This window comes from Rhopalosiphum maidis, chromosome 1, assembly GCF_003676215.2.
Source record: "Rhopalosiphum maidis isolate BTI-1 chromosome 1, ASM367621v3, whole genome shotgun sequence".
Lineage (NCBI taxonomy): Eukaryota > Metazoa > Arthropoda > Insecta > Hemiptera > Aphididae > Rhopalosiphum > Rhopalosiphum maidis.
In genome coordinates, this window is record NC_040877.1 from 16,325,725 (window position 1) to 16,348,815 (window position 23,091).

Sequence of the window (23,091 nt, forward strand, 5' to 3'; positions counted from 1 at the left end):
CCATTATTTTATTAAATGATATTATATTTTTATGTATACAAACAAATAAATGAGTTATTCACTATTTAATTTTTTATCTATTTATAAAAATATTGTAATAAATAGGTTTATATGTTATGTTGTATGAATTATATTTGTTTTAATTTTTATTACCATTATTATCTAAATTAATATTGTATCCATGTTATCCATTTATTTAAATATTATATAATTATTATTTATTGTTATAAAAATTTGTTTTTATAAGCTTCCTTAGTACATATAATAATTTAGTGGTTACATTAATGAGAGATTGTACTACCAATGGCTAATTTTTTACAAATAGTTTATTTAGTTGAGGTCAAATAATAGTAACATTATCATTACTTTCAATTAGGATATAAAATAATCTATGATAGACATTTGAATATTTATCTGTTGTTAGTGACTACGATTAAAGATAGTATTTTAAGATACTAATTTTAATTGTGTCAGTGACATAGTTAAATAGATTAAGCCACAGTCTGTGGTATTATGAGAGCGAACTGTGCAGACATCTTTGTCTCATAGGTATATAAAAGAATGTATTTAAAAAGACACCACCCCTAAGTCCATAATTTACTTATTAATAACTGTTACAAGATAAAGGATTGAACCAACCACACTTTAGATCTAGTTTAGAAACCAAATGATTTTTTAAATATACAAATAACTGTAGTTATGGATGTGATACATCAGAGCTATCATGGGCAGCTTGGCAAGTATCTTCACACCAGTAATTTAAAATATTATTTTGTGGTTAAGAGAATTTTTCAATTAAAATTATGATTTCGATGTTGAAAAATAAGTTAAATCATATTTAGATTCTAAGCGTAGATGATGAATGTATTGATTTTACAATGTTTTTTTTGTGCGTGTGTGTATAAGTAGTATACTCAGTACACATTAAGTAGTCGATAAAATGCTTAAATTTTCAAAAATGTAGGTATTTTTCGAAAGAAAATTGAATCTAGTGTATACTCTAATCAGGTCAAATGGTTAAAATTCAAAATCTCCATTAAGTTAATAAATAGGCAGAATAAAAGATAAATTGATAAAATATAGAATAAACATATATCATTATTATTTATTATATCAAACCATGAACTAAAATCTTAGTTCATGTATCAAACTATCGTAATACAATTGATTTTGAAGTATATCTTAAAATCAATGGTTAATTCTAAAAGTAAAATAAATGTTATAAGTAATATATGATTCCTTATGAAAAATAGTTATGATATATATCATTGAATTCAAATTTAACACGCCCATAATATAATAGTGACTTGAATATTTTTAAATATTTTTTAGATACTTTTTTATTTCTTTTTATTCTATTATAAAAATATTTTTGATCCTCGGTAAAATTCTTGAAAATACTCGACACCTAACGCACAGAAATGTGGCACTCACTAGCTAAATAATTTGTTATTTAACCATGTTCTAAATCTAAACTATTAAAATATTTAATCAAAGAATCCATTAAAGTTATAGATTTAATGATTTAAATCTATTCCACGCTTGACAAATTAAATTTTATTTTGTCATGATTCAACGGCTATAGATATTATCTGTGATCAACTGTATCTATGACGTAAATACACGATGTATCTTCTCGACATCGTGCATACATTTAATATATTATCTATGTTGCTTATCTGTGAACATCAACCCACGGAGTAAATCATAGAGTAAATACAACAAACCACAATATTAATATATATATATATATTATTCTGTGTAGATAATAAGGAACAGTGATAATAATTATTAATTATTTATTATACACAAATACGTTTGTAAATTATTATTACACTATATTATATTTTTTGTATAATAGTTACGGATAATATAAACAGTACAAACCTAGTACTTAGTATATACACTAGTAAGTATTAACAATTTTAAAATAATCATTTTAATTTGTAGTTGGTATACTATCTAAAGGATTTAGGGACCTAGGTATTACGGAATATTGCACGGAAAAATATTTGTTATGTATAATTATTATTATTTATGATAAATAAAATATTTTATTATAGAATAATATTAATTGCTATAAAAATAAAAGCTTATAATTTATTATTTTAAATTACAAAATTAAAAATAAGTATAAATGTCTAATAATAATTGTATACCTATTACGTATATTATAATTCTGTTTTAGAGAAGAAAAATGGATTACAACGAAGTCAAAGTTAATCTAAGGAAATTTGGTTTTCCTCTTTCTACTGAAAATGCATTAAATCAAATACGTAAGTACCTATTATTGTATCAAAATTAATCAAAATATTTAAAATATGATAAAAGTTTTATTTTTATTTTGTATTTACTTGATTTATTATTTGAATAAAAAATGAATTAAATTTAATACTTGTTATAATTTATTGAACATTACCATCAGTATGTATATTATGCGATACTAGAGAAATGTCTAAAGTAGATTTATTATTATTTTAGAGACTATTATTAATGGTGAGACATCTCGTAAACAGCATTTAAATGAAGATCTTGCTATGGATTTAATATCAGAATTTATATTTTGTGAAACAAATGAAGAAGGAAAATCTACCAAAGTAATTATAAAACTATTTTTATTTAATAAAATCTTTTGATTAATTTTTATGTTTATTTTATGTTTATGAATAGCCAATGTCTCGAATTAGGTACTTAGAGCTACTAGTAATGATTTGTGAATACTTCAATAAAACAAAAATTAAACCAGATAATGATAATTGTTGTGGAGATACCGCTCTCAATGCTATATTTATGACTTTGTTCCCCCAATTTGGTGCACCTCCTCAGAGAACTAATATGTTAGTGAGCTTAGTATCATTGGCCATATCTACTTACTCTAATCTTATACTACAATCTGCTGGTGTACAAATGCAACAATTGGGTTGTTCGTCAAAGTACAGCTCACAATTAGCTGATGGACTAGTAAAAAAATTTTTTACTTTTATAAGTGCTGACAACACATCAATACATTTATTACCACAAAATGCTCCATTATTCACTGCCAATTTGATGACTTCATTATCAGAACTTTATTTTAACACAAGTAATAATAAATAATACAGTAATAATATTAAAAATATATGTACATTTTTTTTCATTTAATATTCTAGTTATGATAAAAGAAAAACAATCCAAATTACATTTTTTTAGCTCATAAGTGCTAAAAGTTATAGTAAATACCTATGTTATTAATAACATAATTATTTTTTTATTCAATTTAGAAACTACCGACACAAATATGTGTATCAAAGAGCCACCTCGTATTGTATTAGAAACTGTCGTACGGTGGATAAATTCTGATCCTTGTTTATGTTTCACTGCACATTACACAGATTTACAACGTGCATTGCCTAGTGGTGCTATTCCAATGGCAGCCACATTGCCATTTCTAGGTTTATTCAGGTGGTGTTTTTTTGCACCACTTTGTGTGAAAAATAATAAAGACTTAGAATTGTACTCCGAACTTCATTGTGCATTGATTGAAAGTGTTATGCAAGGTTGGAAAGTATATTCAGAACAAAATCCAAGAATCAGTCGTCCTTATACTTTAAGTGTTCATTCCGTTATACCTCAACAACTAAAAGATCTTATTGAAGAGACTATTAAGTAATTATTTTACTATACATCATTATATTACTTTTTATTTTAACTATAAAATAACCTTTAAATGATTATTTATTTAAGAATTTGAATAAAAAATATAAACATATTCTTAAATTTCAATAATTCATTTTTTTCATTTCAGGTCAAATGATCAAGCTTTATTACATGCTGTTGAAATAGTGGTAGAAAGATTAACTCAAAGCATACATGCTGCTATAATATCTGATACTATTTTTGGAAATAAGCGTAAGACAAATTATTCTATTTATACTATTCCTTAAGTATAAATTATTATTGATTAATTAATTTGTACTCCTTATGATTTTCAGAGGATTTGGTTAATCAATTAGAATCACTTCCGGAGAATGAAGTTTTAAAAACACTTATTAAACGTATTCAAGTATAAAGTTCAAAATGGAAAATATAATATTATTTAAGAAGACTAAATATTTAAATTTATGATGTAATTTTTTTATTTATAATTTATAAATACTGTGTAAGGATTATGTAAATATAAATCTTTGATTATATAATAGTAAATTTAAATAATTGTTATATATGCCATGGTTGAAATATAATCACAGTTTAAGGTATTAGTTAAATATATTTTTAGTCGTGGGTATCACTGATTATTTGTATCATAAATTTAAGGATACGCTTATTTTAATATTGGTGGTTAAAAATTAAAATTTACTAATCAAATTTTTTTTGTAGTACCTCCTCACTGGGAGGTCCTACATTAATATATTATTCATATTTTCATTTTATTTATTTATCAATTTATTCCCATAAATATTGTTCTTACTGTCCTATATTGGAACAGATTAAATGAATTAAAAAATAATCAAATATAACTTATTATTGTAATTGATTCAATATATTTTAATAAAACACTTCTAAACATAAAAAGTGTAGTAATAATAAACTACCAACAATGATAAGTCCTAGGTATTTAGTATTTACTTATAGGTATTCAGTGATTTCAATGACACCATTGAAACGATACACAAAGTTGCACAAGCAGCGGCGTTGCATAGGCCTATATAGCTATCCATATACCCGTATAATAACATTACGAGTTCGTAACGATATTCTAAATAACTATGAAAATAATTTTAATAATAATTAAAAATATATTTAATTGTTAATTTGCTAATATATAATATACTATATTGTACTAAAATATGTACCTATTAATTTTGTAAATATATTTGTACTATGAATTGTTAATTTCTGTTGGGAGTGTGACTACACCATGACCACCATCGCACATATGCACGAGCCGCCACTGATAAACCAATAACCGGGTAATTTATTTGACATACACTATGCATTATTTAAAATACAATAGTTTACTACACGAACTAAGATATATATCTTTGTCCCGTTGTCCGTGATTTACTATGTTTTTAAAAACATAATATAATTTTTAGAGACCGCGATGACGATCCGGGAATTTTTAGTTTTCATGGACTAAACAAAGATAAATTTAATTTTGTCGCCGGGCATTTTTAGGTTAGGTTTATTGCCTGCAGTTCTATTGTTGTGTTGACGTTCTGCGATAATAAATATTTGATAAATGATAATAACATTTTTTAGTGTAAAAACCAAAATTTACAACTGAGTAGTGACCGCCGGAGTTCCGATATAAGTGTTAAGAGTTAGAAGACTACGATTTTGTATTTTCAAAAACCATAATAGGTACTTATAATATAATTTAATACAATAACATTCTCTCAAATTGACTTAAACAACAATAACAATTTTTGTTTAAGACAATGTTAGTGTGTGCTTTGTTAACTTAATATTGTATAATTTCTAGTGAACCTATCATTCACGTTTAAATATAAAATGAATAGTTTTTTACACCTAATACTTTTTTTTGTATGTATTATTGGTTCAACCGTGTATTCGGTTGATCGTGGTAATTTTAAGACATGTGAGCAAAGTAACTTTTGTAAGCGTTGTCGTTCCTTGGACAAAAACCAAAAATCCGCCTTTGAACTAGTACCCGACAGTGTTATATTGACGGATAAATACCTCGAAGCCTTGATAACAAATACAAACTTTGATGATGTTTCATTACGAATGCGGCTGGATGGTCTCAAGGATCGTACACTTCGTCTTCGCATCAACAAAGATGGGAATCAAATGTTTAACAGGTTTCAACCAGTGCATGCTCTTGTATCTGAACCAATTACAGAGCCAATGGTTATGGCTCGAAATACATCAACTATTGAATTAGAATTAAGTAAAATTATTAAGGTGTATATCACGATAGCCCCATTTAAATTGGATGTTTATGTTAACGAAGAGTTAACCATAGGGGTGAACCATGATAATCTAATGCAATTTGAGCACTATCGACCTAAGCCAGAATCAATTCCAGACAATGAAATAGGGTCGTGGGAAGAATACTTTAAGGAACATCAAGATTCTAAGCCCCGTGGACCTTCTGCAGTTTCAATGGACTTCAAATTATATTCTTCTTCTTCTCTATATGGATTGCCAGAACATGCTGATAGTTTAGCTTTGAAAGGTACCAGTGGTAATGACCCATATCGATTTTATAACTTGGATGTTTTCGAATATGAATTGTACAATGGAATGGGATTATACGGAGCTGTTCCATTTTTAATGGGACATGGAAAAAAGGATAGTGTTGGGGTGTTCTGGTTGAATGCTGCTGAAACATGGGTGGATATTGCAGGTGTTAAAGGAAATACTGAACACACATCAGTTGTGGAATCAATAGTAAATTTAGTTTCAGGATCATCAACTGATAAAGACATTCCCAGAGCTCATTTTATTTCTGAATGTGGTATTATTGATTTTTTTATAATGTTGGGTCCTAAACCTCTAGATGTAACCAGACAATATTCATCACTGACAGGAACAGCTCCACTACCTCCATTATTTTCTTTGGCTTACCATCAGTGCCGATGGAATTACAATGACCAAAAAGATGTCCACGATGTAGAAACAAATTTTGATGTCCATGACATACCTATGGATGTCATGTGGTTAGATATTGAATACACAGATAGTAAAAAATATTTTACCTGGGATCCAGTTAGGTTTTCAGAACCTTTAGAAATGGTTAATAATTTAACTAGCAGAGGCAGAAAGTTAGTGACTATTATTGATCCACACATCAAACGTGATTCCAACTACTTTCTACATAATGATGCACTTAATAATGATTTATATGTAAAAAATAAGGATGGTGATGTATATGAAGGTTGGTGTTGGCCAGGATCTTCTAGTTATTTGGATTTCATGAATCCTAAAGTACAAGAGTATTATGCTTCTCGTTATTCTATTGATAATTTTGTTGGTCCTACAGAGGACATTTTTATATGGAATGATATGAATGAGCCTTCTGTTTTCAATGGACCAGAAGTGACAATGCCAAAGGATTGTATTCATCATGGAGGTTATGAACACAGAGACATACATAATATTTATGGACTGTTGCAGGTCATAAGCACATATGATGGTCTACTAAAGCGATCAAATGGTAAAAAACGACCATTCATTTTGACCAGATCTCATTTTGCTGGTACTCAACGTTTTGCTGCAGTGTGGACTGGTGATAATGCGGCTGATTGGAGTCATTTAAAAATATCTTTACCAATGTGTCTCTCATTAGCAATTTCGGGCATTTCATTTTGTGGTGCGGATGTGGGCGGATTCTTTAATAACCCCGATAAAGAATTATTGATCCGCTGGTACCAAACTGGTGCATTTCTGCCATTTTTCAGAGGTCATGCTCACATAGATACAAAACGTCGAGAACCATGGTTGTTTGACGAACAGACTACATTTTTGATTCGTGATGCCATCAGAATGAGATATTCATTGTTACCATTATGGTACTCATTGTTTAAAAACCATGAATTAACCGGAGCACCTGTCATACGGCCATTATTTTTTGAATTTCCTTATGAAGAACAACTGAACAACATTGATAATGAATTTATGGTTGGTGATGTCTTGTTGGTATGTCCTGTATTGGATCAAAATGTACAAGAGTTGACTTGTTATTTCCCCGGTCAAGAAGAAATTTGGTATGATCGAGATACTTACCAACCTATCAAAATGAATGGACTGATGAAAATACCAGCACCAATCAACAAGGTGCCTGTATATCAACGTGGTGGTACAATAGTTCCTACTAAGCAACGTGTTCGCCGATCATCTGTCTTAATGAAGGACGACCCGTATACTTTGATAGTTGCAATTGACTTAAAAGCTATAGCTAAGGGATCATTGTATATTGATGATGAAGAAAGTTTTGAATACCGAAATGGACATTTTAACTACATTGAATATGAATATATCAATAACCAATTGATTTCAAAATGTCTACACTGTGAAGATTTCAATACTAAATCATGGGTCGAAAAAGTCATGATTGTTGGTATTCCCAATGTATTCACCAAAGCCAGTATACAGGTCAATGGTGGTAGTTTGTCAGAATTAACTGTTTTATACAATACTCATAATCAAGTATTAACAGTGCGGAAGCCTGCTGTCGGAATAGCTCAAAATTGGACGATTTCTTTACTTTAATAATACATTTAAACATGTGATGGAATATTGTAACTAAAAAATTGTATTTGAATCAATATTAATTATTAAGTATTTATTTTATGTAGTGAACAATAGCAGTTTCACATTTTAGAAATTTTTTTTAATCAATAATAGTATACTTATTAGAATTATATCACATTTTTGGCTGTTTATATGTATGAATATGAAATCGACCAACCAGTTTATAATTATTAAATGAGTATCAGTTAGTAGTATTTTGTTTATTTTTTTAAGGTCCAATTGTATACAAATAATCTATAATCCGTCCCATGATTACTAGTACGGCTTAAGGTATCTTAAATTGTGATTACTAGTGCAGATAATTACTTTAATTTATAAATAATAACCCACAAAATTATGTTTATCTCTGGCTATCTGTATTTCATTATTTTCTTGCATTCAAAATTATATTGTAATTAATTTTTTTATACACTAAACAATTTATTTTTGTTTATTTGTAATGCAATTAATAATATGCAAATGAGTATTATATTATATTTCTTGGTTTATTCAATTTTTGATTATTTAGTTATATTAGATTGAGTAGGTAAAAGTAAATTCAGTTCTACAATGTATGCATAAATATATATTTGTTTTCAATATAGTATTGTTATCCAGGGATGTTTGTGATATTGCAACAAATTAGAATTTTAGGTCTCAAAGAAAGAAACTGCAAATTAAATATGTTTAAATTGACAGTAATATTTACAATTTACATATTGTAAAATACAACAGTATTTGGTAGACTGTAGTCCTATCTGGCACTACCTAAGCCAGGTTATGCATTTTTTTTGGAATACAGTATATAAATATATTATACATACAATATAAATGTGTGTGAATATTACTTCACGTGAACATCTTTAAGACAAAATGCAGATATAACATTTATTTATAATTAAATAATTAAATTGAATAATTGACTAGGTATCTTAAATTCATAAGTTTTGTTTATTAAACATAAAATACACTTGCTATACAAGTGTTATAACTGAATAAATCTATTAGAAATCTTTTAAAAATTTTTACTTAGTAATTAAGTTTTTTTAGTACTGTAAATGCGTCAAATTCATGAAATCTGAAAGAAAAAAATTATATTCATATATTATGTGGTAGAATGGTAGATTATTAGATGTAATGTCAATGTGTATTATTGTTATTAACTTATAGGTCATTAGGTCAATACCAACAAAGGAACTAAAGAATGATAATGATATGAATAGCTTTGAATTTTTTAAATATTTATAAAAAAATAAACTTTATAGTCAGAGAACATATTTTGTTTTATAGTATAGTAATAACTAATATTCAAACACCAAATAAGTTGCATATTTCTATCATTTTATGACAATTAAAACTTCTAACTTGTATGAAATTAATGTCATAAATTTGTCACAAAAAGGAAACTAAACAATTTCAAATGTCTGTTGCTTAAAATAGCTCAATATTTTTTACATTTTATCAATAAATAAAAAATTATAATTTAAATAATAGTAGAATGTATCTACAATCAGTATTTTATGAATCACAAAATTTTTTTTTTAAATTGTCAGAGGAAAAATAGTTATGTTAATGCTTTTTGCCTTTAACATAAATTGAAAAAATAACTAAAAAAAGTTTCACTTTTAATTCCTCAAATCAATAATTATGTACCTGATTAATAGAGCCCAGATTTAAATGTCCTAAAAACTATCAAAAATTGATTTGTTTACAACAACGCTTTTGAAAAATAATTAAAATTCTTTTTAAAGGTACAGAATTTTACTTTGTACCAAATAAGAAACTCCCACGGTGGCCGACTTGTCCACAAAGGCGTAGCTTTATGACACAGCAGGTATACAGATAGTTGACTCAGTAGGGTTGACAAGTGAGTAGTGTATGAACGCATATTAATAAACATAATAATAATATATAATTTGCCGTGGGTGTTTCTTATTTGGACTATTTAGAGTAGAGTATATGCTTGCAATAAGAAAATTACAGTTTAATTTTACGCATTTTAACACTTTATCTTAACTGACAAAAAAAAAAAAAAAAAACAATACAAAAACTACTAAAATAAGGAACAGTTTACGGTATAACTATTAAAAATAAATGTGATCACTAAGTATCTGTCTCCAAATGACCAATTAATATTTGTTGTTTGTATAAAAGAAAAACTCCTAAAAATGACTAAAGCAAATATTATAAAAACAATACTTCTTAATACAATATTTTGAATTTATACTAAAAGCTTATACAATGTATTAATATATATATATATATATATACACTAAAAATTAATAAAATTACTTGAAAATGAAAAATAAAAGTTTCACTTTTCACCTTTGAAGTATTTATTACATAAAATTAATGTGCTTAGAATGTATTGTCTTAGAGCACGCAAAAATAATGAACTTTACATTGAAGTCAGAGAACTACTAACCATTAATCAAAAGGTATGGCTGGCTAATAATTTTATATTTAATTATTTAAATTAAAAGTAATAATTTTGGCATATAACATTTCTTGGTTAATTTATTTTATTTATTTAGTTATTTTGAATTAGTAACTACTATTTATAGAGCTGCAGTATCATCAAATAATGCATTTGACAAAAAAAGAATCTAATTCATGAAACAGCAATCATTTTTGCTAATTTTATTAATTTTGTTGATTTCATGAATTTAGCGTTACCTGTTAAGAAAAATTGATTCAATATTTGAAGTATATTATATTATATATAAAAACAATATTTTCTAAATTATTTTAACACATAAATAAATCTCACATACATAAATAAAATTAAACATTTTATTAGTATTTTTTAAATTAAATAGTCACTTCTACGAATTTTATTTGATGAATCAAGGAATATATTAATACTTTAATAATGAATATTTTTTTCTATTTCTAAGGTTGTTAATTATAATTTGAAATATTATTAAAAACCAAACCAAATGGAAAAAGAAATATAGTAGTTGATTATTTTGATACAAGAAGAATGAATGTTCCTTTAACTATAATATTCAATTGCTATACATTTATAATTATTTTTACATTAATCGTGAAGATGTTTAATTCAATAAAATCACTAGATAAAAACACTCATTCCAGCCAAGTATAGTCTTAGTTCTTACTCCTAGAACATGATATACTTTATAAAAAACTCAGTGTTTCTCATGTTCAAACTTCAAAATCAATAAGATAAAATATTAATTATAACAAAGCACAATTAATTTGCTTGTACAATTATATAGTTCAATATTTTGCACATAATTTTTAATGACTCAAGGAATGCCACGGACAAAATACTGAAATATTTTATCAATTTTCGGTAAAATTTGTTTATGTAGCATGAAAATACTACAAATAATATTTAAACAATAAACTGTAGTAATATTATTGCCATAAGCCTGCATAATTGCCACATAAATTAGCTGGTAACGGTCCACCTGCAGAAAATAATCTTGTTCCTGAATAATCATAGCAATGTGTATAAATTGCTGGTGTATATTTGACTTGTTGAAACCCTTGATCCACCATGAAATCTTCATCAGGATACTGATAAAAAATATTATAAATTACTAAATTATACATGAATTATATATAATAATACTTACAACATAACCTCTACTTGTTTTTAAAACAACTGCTCTACTGGAATTAATACTGGATTCTAAGTACTTTCCTGCCCGAATATCATAGAACATTATAACACCAACACCAGTTCCGATTGTGATTACATTATCTTGGAAACTTAAAGACCTAATTCCTATAACAATAAATAAATAATTAAATCAGGAAAAGTTTACATGAATTATACTCAATTTTATGACATTTCTAATAAACATAGTTAAAGATGTAAAATCAAATTAAATAAAGTCATAATTTTTCTATTTTATCGGATGGTACTACTGAGTATCTTCCCACTCTGTAATTTCTCACTATTTAAACTAATATAAAAATTACTTATAGTAAAAAAACAAAATAAATAGACTATAATAATGATTTTTAATCATAAAAAAAAAAATTTTCCATTTTAAAAATGTACTAGAAAGTATAAATTATTAGAATAAAATGTAATATTATATAAGAAAGTATTTAAATATACGAACCACATCCACTATATCTAGCAGGGATTTTCTTTATGGTATGTAAAGTTCTAGCATCAAGTAATAGTGTGTATGAACGACATCCAACAGCATATAAACTACTATCATTTTTCATTGCCATGCAAACATTGTCCTGACAAGATGATAATCTTCTTGAAAACCTCTGTTATGCAAAATAATATATAAATAATTAGTAAACAAAATACCAAATTGTATAAATGTATTTGTGAACATTTTATTTTTTGATCTTAAATGCAAATTCATTTCTTAATGACATGTATATTTAGATTACCTTAATACCTACTAAATTATTTAAGTAATCAATATTTTTTTAGAATACATTTTAATAAATTAATATTGAAGAAGCTATATCAAAAAATAATAATAAATAAAACTGCAATTACTTGTCTAAAACGTTCAACATCCCAAACATGAACATATCCATTTAGTGACAATGTAACCATTTCTTTTAAATTCTTATTAAATGTGATTGCTCGGACTTTTTGTGCTGTTTTACAACTTCTTATAACTGCAGGGTTGAGAAATTGAGTAATTGGTTGTATAAGATCACCATCAGAATCATACTTTTCTTGATATTTATCTTGAACTTGCCATAACGCAAGTTTGGTATCTCGTGATCCACTAACAAAAAATTCATCATCCAACCATTCAATGTCGAATATCCAATCTTTGTGAGCACCCTAAGAAAATAATTTTGTAAATAATAGTAGCATGTTTTTTTTTTTTTTTTTTTAACGTTTTAATGTTGTTTACCTCGGCTAAAACAATTGGATCTAACGTCGGCAATCTATACACAGCAATTTCATTAGAATTATATGCTCCTGTTGCTAATAATGTTCTGGACGGGTTAATTTTTAATGAATGAATACCACTTTGTTGATCAGCTGCTTCATCTATACGTCCCTTTATCGATGGTATTTGATCCAGTTCATGTGATTTTACGTTATAAACCATTAACTAATAATAATATAAATATAAATGCATATTAAATAAGATATAAGTAAAATATAATAAGTCGATAGCTGATAAATAATATAACTAATTAATTTTTGAGTATAATTTAAGTATATTCAGTAAAATTAAAATATTATTTATTTTTGTGCCTACTTTTTTTATTAAATATAAAATATTATAAGTACCTAGTTACCAATTTTATCTTTTATGATCAGATTATAAAATTAATTGTTTAAGATTCTGGGTTGTTATTGCATCACATATAAACGTGAACATTTTATTATCTTGCCATTGCTTTGTTATTATTCTACTATCCATAGTAATAATAGCAATTAATACCAATAATCAGGGTTAGAATGTGTTTTAAGTGGTTTTGTTTAAAATATTTTACAAATAAATATTTAAAAAAAATAATTTAGAAAATTACATTGTAATTTTATTATGAAGTAAACATTTTGTTTGTAATTCACAACCATGGTGCAGATAACATAAGAATAATATTACTTTATAATATACCTATATATTATAATTGAAACAAAGTATTGTTATAAATAATTTTTTCATTTTTAATAAATTGTTTGAAATAATACAAAAAAAAATATTTAAAACTAAAAACAACATTTCAAACAAATAAAATGTTTACGTTGTATTATTTTAAAAAAATAAGTTGTTTTTTCAAACCCTGCTTGTAAGTAAATAGTAATTCTTATTTTTATTTAATACTCTTAAATATTATAAATAAGTAATAAAGATATTGATGTCTTATTATTATACAATTAGACATGATATATATCGATCATATTTGTGGCTATGATGAAGTCTGGGCGTGGCAATAACAACCAGTGCCATTAATAATTTTAATTTTTAAATGTTCATTTCACTAAAATAAAGAAAACAACTTCATATTTTATCAATAACAAATCTATTTATGTAATGTTTGCAACTATTTTTCATAAATTAATATTATACTGTTGTGTTAATGTACAAATACTTTAACCTAAAAGTAATTATTACAATTAAAATTAATATTTTACACATAATAATTGTAAGAATATAATTTCTAAAAGGCTAAAATTTAAATAATTTTTATTGGAATATATATAAAATTTTAGCAGCGTGCTTACTTTATTACATTTTGTACCAAAGACAATTTGCTTACTGCTAAGCCATTGCGAACAAAAAACTTTATTCATAGTTTTTAATGGTATAGACAGTTCTTTGAATAAGTCATGTGTGAGAATATGCCTTGTACCATGATTTTGATTTACTGAACGATACTCTCGCATTCCATATTCTCGATTTCTTATATAATCAACAAAATTATATGAAGAATTTAGCATAGTACACAATGACATAGTACTCTCTTCTTCTTCGTCTGAGTCTTCATAGCAAACAAAATCTTCTGGTTTATCAGATTTTCTGTTCCGTTCCATTCTAGTCATACGAATTTGTAAACTACGTTCATCCAGTCTGGATTGGTATGCACAAGGTGGTCGTGAACCAAAGACTGGCACGCGCCTTGTTTGTGCCATTCTAAAATAACAATAATACCGAATATCGCAGTATAAATTTTATGATTGAAAAATACGTGTAAAATGAATCAAAATAATATATACATAACATAAATAATATTTACCTTATGCCTAGGGTATGCTAGTTAATCATTGACGAGTCCAAAATCATTCAGAACAGGTAATATTGAATACAACATGAGAATTTATGTACAAAATATACATATTAAATAGAAAATATATTACAAATGTATTAACAAAATTAGTAATTTTAAAAGAATAAAATTACAAATAATAAAGTAAATATTTTTTAAATATTGAAAACAAAAAGATAAAATATTAGTATGATGATAAGTAGGTCACAGTTAGACCAACATTGTACAACATTTTTTTTATCGTCGCTTTACTGCAACTGAAAATCAGCATTGAAGATAAGCACACAAAACACATTATACGAAAAAAAAAAATATTTTCCTATTACTCTAAAAGTACCCAAAAATTACTGAAGTCGATAACAGAATACAGGAAAACATTTATATTTCAGTTTAATATAATATAGCCTATATTACCTCAACTATTTAAGATTCAATTATTGGAAACCAGAAGTTATGTATGGAAATTACAAATATGAAAATAAATATTTCATTATAATAAAAATTTTAGATCATTATCAATTACCTGATATCCTGATTTTTGATTTGAGTGAACAATTCATTAGAATCCCATGAGGCCACGAATAAAGTTTATAATATAATAATTAATATTTGATACACAGTCCTTTATGACCAATAGTATATATTAAAATGTACCCTGTGTACACAAATCAATTATACATAGTTTATAGGTTCACGGTTTATTCGTTATTATTTTTAAAACATGCATAATAAATTTATCATGATATTATTTTGGTATTAAAAATATCAACTGAATACCTTGAAAATTTAATTACAGATGTCTTTGCCAATTAATGTCATTATAAGAGCCATCTCAATATTTTCACCTTTTTTTAATCATATAATTGACATTTTTAAAATACATATTTATCGATAATATTTTTTAAAAAAGCATTTAAATTAAATGTATATAATTTTATAATTTTTATTTTGCAGTTTTTACGCCTGTTTAGTGCAATTATTTGGTATTATTATGCAATTTTTATTTATAATTCATTGCCATTTTGACTTATTTTTAAAGTAATTAAATCCCGTATTTACTATATAGTTATGACATGATTATAAGCAGGGTTGGTCTAGCTCAGTAGTTTTCAACCTTTTTAACCATGCGGCACAATTCATTTCCTACAAAATTTTCGCAGCACACCAATCCATATAATATATGAAACATATTTTATATATATACCTATAAATACATTTAAATACATACTAATAAAACTATTAATAGATTTTTCGCGGCACACCGATTAAAAACCACTGGACTCTAGCTCATACAAACGGCCCGGAAAATAATTTATTAACCGGCCCCTGCTTTTAATTATTATCATTTTACATGTACAAAGGCACCTTATACTGCTTATTACCGACCCCAAATAGCTTACTGCAGTCCCCATCATATAAGCTCATTTTCATTGCGACCTATTGGGAGATATCCCAGTGTCCCGGTCCAATCCTGATTATAGGGCTAAGATTTATATCTTAATACATATTTTTACAGTGACATTATGATGTAGCTATTGTTCGGCAAATGGTTAATTTGTTTCGAATAGAAATTAAAAATATATATATTATTTTTTATAAGCGTTATTTGAACTGTTTGAAGTCCAAATTTTGACAAAATTAGATATTCAAATGACATTTTTTAAATTTTATTATATAAATCAACCTACTGTTAGTTATAGTAAACTACTATATAATCAATAGTTATATTTAATAGTGATGTTTACTGGTTATTTTTAAAAAAAATTATAAAATCTATGTAATTAATATTTATATAGTAAAATAATTATTTTGTCTGAACCGTCACTTGAAGGGGGCCGATTAGAAATATCATTGATTATAAATACTATTCATTATTCATCATTAAGCAGTGACATTACTACTTTAGATTTACGTTGATGAGGTACAATAAACACTTACTGTACAGCAGAATGCTGGAATGGTTACTTAACGTCTAACAGTCAAATTTATAAGTATGGCAGTTGCCTGATACTATCAGTCCATAACAATAGTTAATATTTTGTTATATAGAAGTAATTCAATATAACATTTGAAAAATTATTCTTTTGGTACCATGCACTGATATATTATTTATATTTATTACAGGCCTGTTGATTGTTAATTTTGATAAGAGTTAAATAATTGATGGCTGATGCAAGCTAATAGAAATTTATTTTATATTATTTAAGACCTGTGGCCTTGTCACTTTATGTTTGTATAACAATTTTTGTTAGTTATATAAGTCTGTACATTCTTGAAATTAGTGTCCAAGTACTCTTGCGGCTTCAGAAATTATTCAAATACTATGGCAGATACTGTGGGAAAGGTGCAAAAATGAGAATACAACTGTATTGTAATATATGAAATATTAATAAGTTATGATTTAATATTTCAGGTAATTAAATGTAAGGCAGCCGTTGCTTGGGAGGCAAAGAAACCTTTAACAATTGAAGATATTGAAGTAGCGCCACCAAAGGAGAATGAGGTAAGAGTAAAAATACTTGCCACAGCTATATGTCATACTGACGCATATACCATGGATGGTAATGATCCAGAAGGAAATTTTCCTTGTATTTTGGGTCATGAAGGAGCAGGAATTGTTGAAAGTGTTGGTCCAAATGTTGAAGAATTCCAACCAGGTTGATAAATATATTACAAAACATTTTTTCACTAATAATAATATGCTTAAATTAATTAAAATAATATTTTAGGGGATCATGTTATTCCTTTATACATTCCGCAGTGTGGTGAATGTAAATTTTGTTTGTCTCCAAAAACAAATGTATGTAGTAAAATTAGACTTACCCAAGGTCAAGGTAAAATGCCGGATAATACTTCTCGTTTTACTTGTAAGGGACAATTTCTGTACCATTTTATGGGATGTTCAACGTTTAGTGAATATACTGTGGTAGCAGATATTTCATTATGCAAGGTAGGTAATATATTATTTTTATATTATTATATTGTGATTGATATTGTTTATTTAGATTAAGTCTAATTTAAATAAAACAATGAGAATTATACATTTTTTTAAATACAATTATTTATTTCATTTAATATTTAAATCATAATATTAAATATATTAAATAAGTAACTTAGTTTAATTATGTTTTTAGCTATAATTAAAAACTATATTAATTTTGCGAAAAGATCAATTTTTTTACTTAATATAAAAATATTGTTAATTAGTTATCATTTACTGTTATTATTTATTTTAATTATTTTTTTTAGGTAGATTCTGTTGCATCTTTTGATAAAATTTGTCTCTTGGGATGTGGTGTTTCAACTGGATTTGGTGCAGCTCTTAACACTGCAAAAGTCGAACCAGACTCAACATGTGCCATTTTTGGCTTAGGAGCTGTAGGTTTAGCAGTCATTATGGGTTGTAAAGCTGCTGGTGCAAAGAAAATCATTGGCGTAGATATAAATGAGAGCAAATTTGAATTAGGTTTACATCATCTTCTTATCTATTCTTTAAATCACTGTTTCTCAACTTAAGAATGTAGAGGGGTACACGAAAAAAAGCATAATGGTGAAATTTAATATATTTGAAATCCTTTGTCGTATTCTGAGCTGACACAAAAAAAGAATATTCTGAGCTTCGTTCATGACTACTACATTGATGGAGAGCTCCTGTTCACCATACACATTTATCAACAATATTTATTGTAATAATATACTTTTTGCAAGTTTAAGCTTACAAGTTTACTCATAATCTGTGGATCCAGATTTCAAAAAATTAACTGCTAATAAATAGCTAGTAGTGACAGGTTCAGGGGTACATGAATGATAAAAGGTTGAGAAACATTGTTTTAGATTAAGTTGCGAAATGTCATTAATATTATAATATTATAATTTACCTAACTTTTTAGCTAAATTATTTGGTGCTACTGATTTTGTAAATCCGTTGAAGTATGAAAAACCTATACAAGATGTTCTTATTGGAATGACTGATGGTGGACTTGACTATACATTTGAATGTATCGGAAACGTCAAAACAATGGTAAGTGAAATACAAAAATAATGTGCTGAATTTTTTGTATTTAAATGTAATTTTATTAATTTTATAGAGAGCTGCATTAGAAGCTTGTCATAAAGGTTGGGGTGTATCAGTAATTATTGGAGTGGCTGCTGCCGGTCAAGAAATTTCTACGAGACCTTTTCAACTTGTTACTGGGCGTACATGGAAAGGAACTGCATTTGGAGGTATTTGATAATTTTGTTTACTCTTCTAGATATTAATAAGTGTGAACCGGTATATTTCATCTACTAAAAATATTTAAAATTATTGTTTCAAGGATGGAAAAGTAAAGAGAGTATTCCTGAATTAGTTTTGAAATATTTGGATAACAAGCTCATGTTAGACGAGTTCATAAGTCATAAACTCCCATTTGCATCTATTAATGAAGGATTTGAATTACTGCACTCAGGAAAAAGGTAGTTGTTATTTAAAATCAAATAATATTAATTGGATTTTCTATAAACATAATTACATTTTTTTTTCAGTATTCGTACAGTTCTTGAGTTTTAGTACAGACTACAAAATACAGTAAAGTAAAATAATATAAAATTTGTATTCAAATAAACATTATAATTATAAAATAAATAATTAGTTATATTTACAATTAACTCATAAATTATTACTTTTTTTTAAGTAAAACCCAAGGAACAAAAAACACACTTAATGTTATGCTACAAGTCAAAACTACATATTATTAAACATTACACTACCAAGTACCAACATACCTTTTTAACTTGATAATTATTTACGAAAACTTAAAATGAATATCTGTAGTTTTTATAAATAAGTACATTGGCTGTGAGAATATTAATTATTTGTTTCAATTGTTGTAATAGCATTCTTAAGAATTTATTACATTGTGTTAATTGGTGTTTTGAAATTACCAATAATACTTATTGGATAATTCTTTATACTATAGATCAGGGATGAGCAATTGAAAGTTATTAAAGGGCCAATTTTTAGAAAATTAAAATTTAGTGGGCCAGAGTATAGAGAGCAAAACTTAAAGGTCATTCAAAGTATGCATTTTAATTTAGCATAGAGTATAGACGATTGACTTTAAAATTGCATGATGTAATTTGAAAATATAGCGCGGACCAGATAAAAAAGGTTTGCGGCTCGCCAGTTGCCCACCCCTGCTATAGATGATTTTAATTAATTGTTCAAGTTAAATATAAAAAAAAAAAAGTTACAATAAGTTTTAAATTGTACAACATAATGATAATCAGTATGAAATAAGAATCAATTTGTTGTATGGCATATTATTTCCTACATAATAGCAAGTTGTACATCAAAATTTATTTTTTTTAATAGAATATTTTTTCAATGTTTTAAACTGCCAACATATTATTTCATAAACATTAGCTAATAAATGTCCAGCTATTAATCCAACTGAACATGGAATTGGCCATCGTTGCCATTCAGTTTCCCAGTCGAATGGTATTACTGCTGCACCAATGAACCCTCCTAAAATTGTTGCTCGGAAATTGTTCTTTTCAAATACTTCTACATTATTATCAAATTCAGTTTCAAAACAATCAGTCAACAGTAATGGTAATATATTTGATCCTAGTTGAATAGCAGTCGGTGTAATTATGAGTGCTGTTGCGAGTAATGAAAATACAAAAGTTTGTTCTTGTTTAGTAGTCAATGGTGCACCAAAGAGAATTGAAAATAAATATGATACACCCACTGCTAGCACAGTGGAAATTAAAAACTGAAATATCCAGAATATAGGATTGGATTTTGGCTTGATTTGATTTGTTATTCTACTGACTAGATAAGAATGACAGGCAAATTTGACAAATTCAATTACATAACATGTAACAATAATAATCGTCGAGTTGCGATCAATTAATAAATTGTAGTTTTTATCCAACAAGAGCCACACAAATAGGCCCAAATAACAAAACGAGCTGAAGCAGTGTGGTATGAGTTCTGGATCCTTGTTAGCTTCAGTTTGAATGAAAGCACTTGGCGCTTTATATTCAGATGGATTCGAAGTATTGATCAATACATTAGACGATTCCATTTTTTTAATAATGTTTCGAAGGTTTTTCTTAGCCATTGTTCAATAAGACTGATTAAAATTAATTTAGTACTCACAGCCAACAGTCGTGTATTATATCATAGTAAATCGTATGAACTTATTCGCTTATGTTTAAAGTTCCATCGACATTTTATGGACGTCGATATAATAATATAATTGGTTCGTTCTATAATGTTTTAATTTTTAATTCGCGGATCGGAACGGAACGCAATATATTTATCTACACTTTTAAGGTTATGATCTAAATTCTGTGCATAGAATTCGAATACAATACTCACGGAGTATTGACTATTAAGCTTGAGTAATACAGACCCTCTTGTGCAGGAGCGCTCGGAGCCCTCAAGCGGCCCAAGTTAACTGTGCACTACACGCCTACACAGTACACGGTAAAAAAGTTTATATCAGTATATTGTAGAAGAAAAATATTTCGACTTGGAATAAACAACAAATCATATTATCATTTATCATTGGCCGCCGAATTTAATAATTATGGGCCGGTTGCACTAAACTATAAAAACTAAAACTATATTATATTAATTTAATAAATAGGTATTGGTCCAATAAATTGAGTTATTGAATCAATAAAAATTAAAATACATTGCATAAAGCTATAATACCTTATTGAATCAATAAGTTATCGACCGTTAGTCACAATTGATTCATTTGATTCATTAATTTATAGGCCCGATTTTGGTCCAATAAGTTTTATCAGTTCAATAAAATAAAATTAATGAAAGTTTATCAACATAATAATGAGATATTTGTTTTTTTATTATTTTCGAATAAAATGTCAATTTGCATATAATTTTGTATTCAAAAATAAAATATCTAAATATAATATAATATCATAAAGATACAACGGTCGTAATTAATGGTACTGTTATCGTTAATCTCTTTGCTAAATATTTTTCAGATGCCTATTCTAATGTACAACAGCCACTGCCATTTAATTCTTCTTCTCTAAATACAAATAAAATAAATCTAAATTCTATTTCCTTCATTGAAATGGATGTCCTTAATCTAATCTCTAGTATCAAATTTAGTTCTATAGGTCGGTTGGTATACCGTCCATATTTCTTTATAGCTGTAGATTTATCTTAATCAATATCTTTAATTTATCTCTAAAAAAAAGTTTTAAAATTAATAGCCTTAATATTAGAGATTCAAAATCTTTTTATCCACTTTTCTCAACAAAAATTATATCTTGAACTGCTTATATCTCCTGCTAACCTTCTTATGGCTGCAAGTAATACTTTCATCTTTGATATATTTGAAAAGTATTATTATTTTTTAACTATACTCAATTTGTTTTTTATATTTACTTTTACGTTTTATTATTACATTCAATCTCTAATTATGTAATAACTATAACTTATTGAATTATGTATTACTTTTCACACACAATGTTAATATTATTATGTTTTAGGACTCACGTCCGTTTATATTAAATAAATAAATAAATAATAAAATAAACAATGATTTGTGCAACGATTTTTAATATTTATCCATCGATAAAATATTTTATCAAGCCAATAAAACTTATGGAGCTAATAAATTATTGGATCAATTAAATAAATATTAGATGTTTTTTGTGTAACCGGCCATATATATTTTTATTTTACATTTAATAATATTAATTATGTTACTTATTGATAGACTAATTTTTGCCATTTACTATAAAGAATACATATATTACATGCATAGGCGTAATTTTGGGCAGGGGACTTAGGGGGCTGAGCCCCACAGTTTTTTAGGTTTTTTAAGAAATTTAAAGTTATTTATTAGAAATAATTATAAAATATAAAACGTAATTTCTAATCAGAATATCCGATAGGTAGGTATTTTTAGCCCTCCCTTCTAACATGACAAATTTACGACTATGATTAAATAGTAAATGTTTAATTCAACATATTCAATATGAATAAATGTAAAACAAAACTATTTTTTTCTTTAGGAATATATATTGTATGGCCAAGCATATCTATAAATTCATTTCTAAAAAGTGGTGAATTTATGGCGGTGATATGGT

The 23,091-nt window shown here is 26.6% G+C and overlaps 5 protein-coding genes across 5 annotated transcripts; 3 read left to right on the forward strand and 2 right to left on the reverse strand.

Annotated features, from left to right (window-relative positions):
- The first annotated feature begins 1,772 nt into the window (after positions 1-1,772).
- On the forward strand, positions 1,773-4,155 carry LOC113548770 (uncharacterized protein C7orf26 homolog). The gene is made up of 7 exons (XM_026949830.1): positions 1,773-1,909; positions 2,189-2,276; positions 2,482-2,597; positions 2,671-3,082; positions 3,261-3,645; positions 3,785-3,888; positions 3,972-4,155. Exons 2-7 carry the CDS (start codon positions 2,198-2,200, stop codon positions 4,046-4,048), a joined length of 1,173 nt encoding a protein of 390 aa, XP_026805631.1. The 5' UTR covers positions 1,773-1,909; positions 2,189-2,197; the 3' UTR covers positions 4,049-4,155.
- A 1,096-nt stretch (positions 4,156-5,251) lies between these two features.
- LOC113548945 (neutral alpha-glucosidase AB) lies at positions 5,252-8,329 on the forward strand. The gene has a single exon (XM_026950055.1). The coding sequence runs from the start codon at positions 5,494-5,496 to the stop codon at positions 8,215-8,217; it is 2,724 nt and encodes a 907-aa protein (XP_026805856.1). The 5' UTR covers positions 5,252-5,493; the 3' UTR covers positions 8,218-8,329.
- Positions 8,330-11,063: 2,734 nt separating this feature from the next.
- LOC113561299 (DDB1- and CUL4-associated factor 12) lies at positions 11,064-15,122 on the reverse strand. Its single transcript, XM_026967636.1, has 7 exons — positions 14,944-15,122; positions 14,432-14,840; positions 13,107-13,310; positions 12,737-13,033; positions 12,336-12,495; positions 11,841-11,992; positions 11,064-11,781 (listed from the first exon to the last, which is right to left on the reverse strand). Exons 2-7 carry the CDS (start codon positions 14,837-14,839, stop codon positions 11,620-11,622), a joined length of 1,383 nt encoding a protein of 460 aa, XP_026823437.1. The 5' UTR covers position 14,840; positions 14,944-15,122; the 3' UTR covers positions 11,064-11,619.
- A 1,990-nt stretch (positions 15,123-17,112) lies between these two features.
- LOC113559445 (alcohol dehydrogenase class-3) lies at positions 17,113-19,620 on the forward strand. The gene is made up of 8 exons (XM_026965280.1): positions 17,113-17,317; positions 17,387-17,630; positions 17,703-17,923; positions 18,223-18,439; positions 18,864-18,994; positions 19,062-19,197; positions 19,290-19,428; positions 19,498-19,620. The coding sequence occupies exons 1-8, from the start codon at positions 17,297-17,299 to the stop codon at positions 19,520-19,522; spliced, it is 1,134 nt and encodes a 377-aa protein (XP_026821081.1). The 5' UTR covers positions 17,113-17,296; the 3' UTR covers positions 19,523-19,620.
- Positions 19,546-21,420, reverse strand: LOC113559453 (phosphatidylinositol-glycan biosynthesis class F protein). The gene has a single exon (XM_026965293.1). The coding sequence runs from the start codon at positions 21,078-21,080 to the stop codon at positions 20,304-20,306; it is 777 nt and encodes a 258-aa protein (XP_026821094.1). The 5' UTR covers positions 21,081-21,420; the 3' UTR covers positions 19,546-20,303.
- Between the last annotated feature and the right edge of the window lie 1,671 nt (positions 21,421-23,091).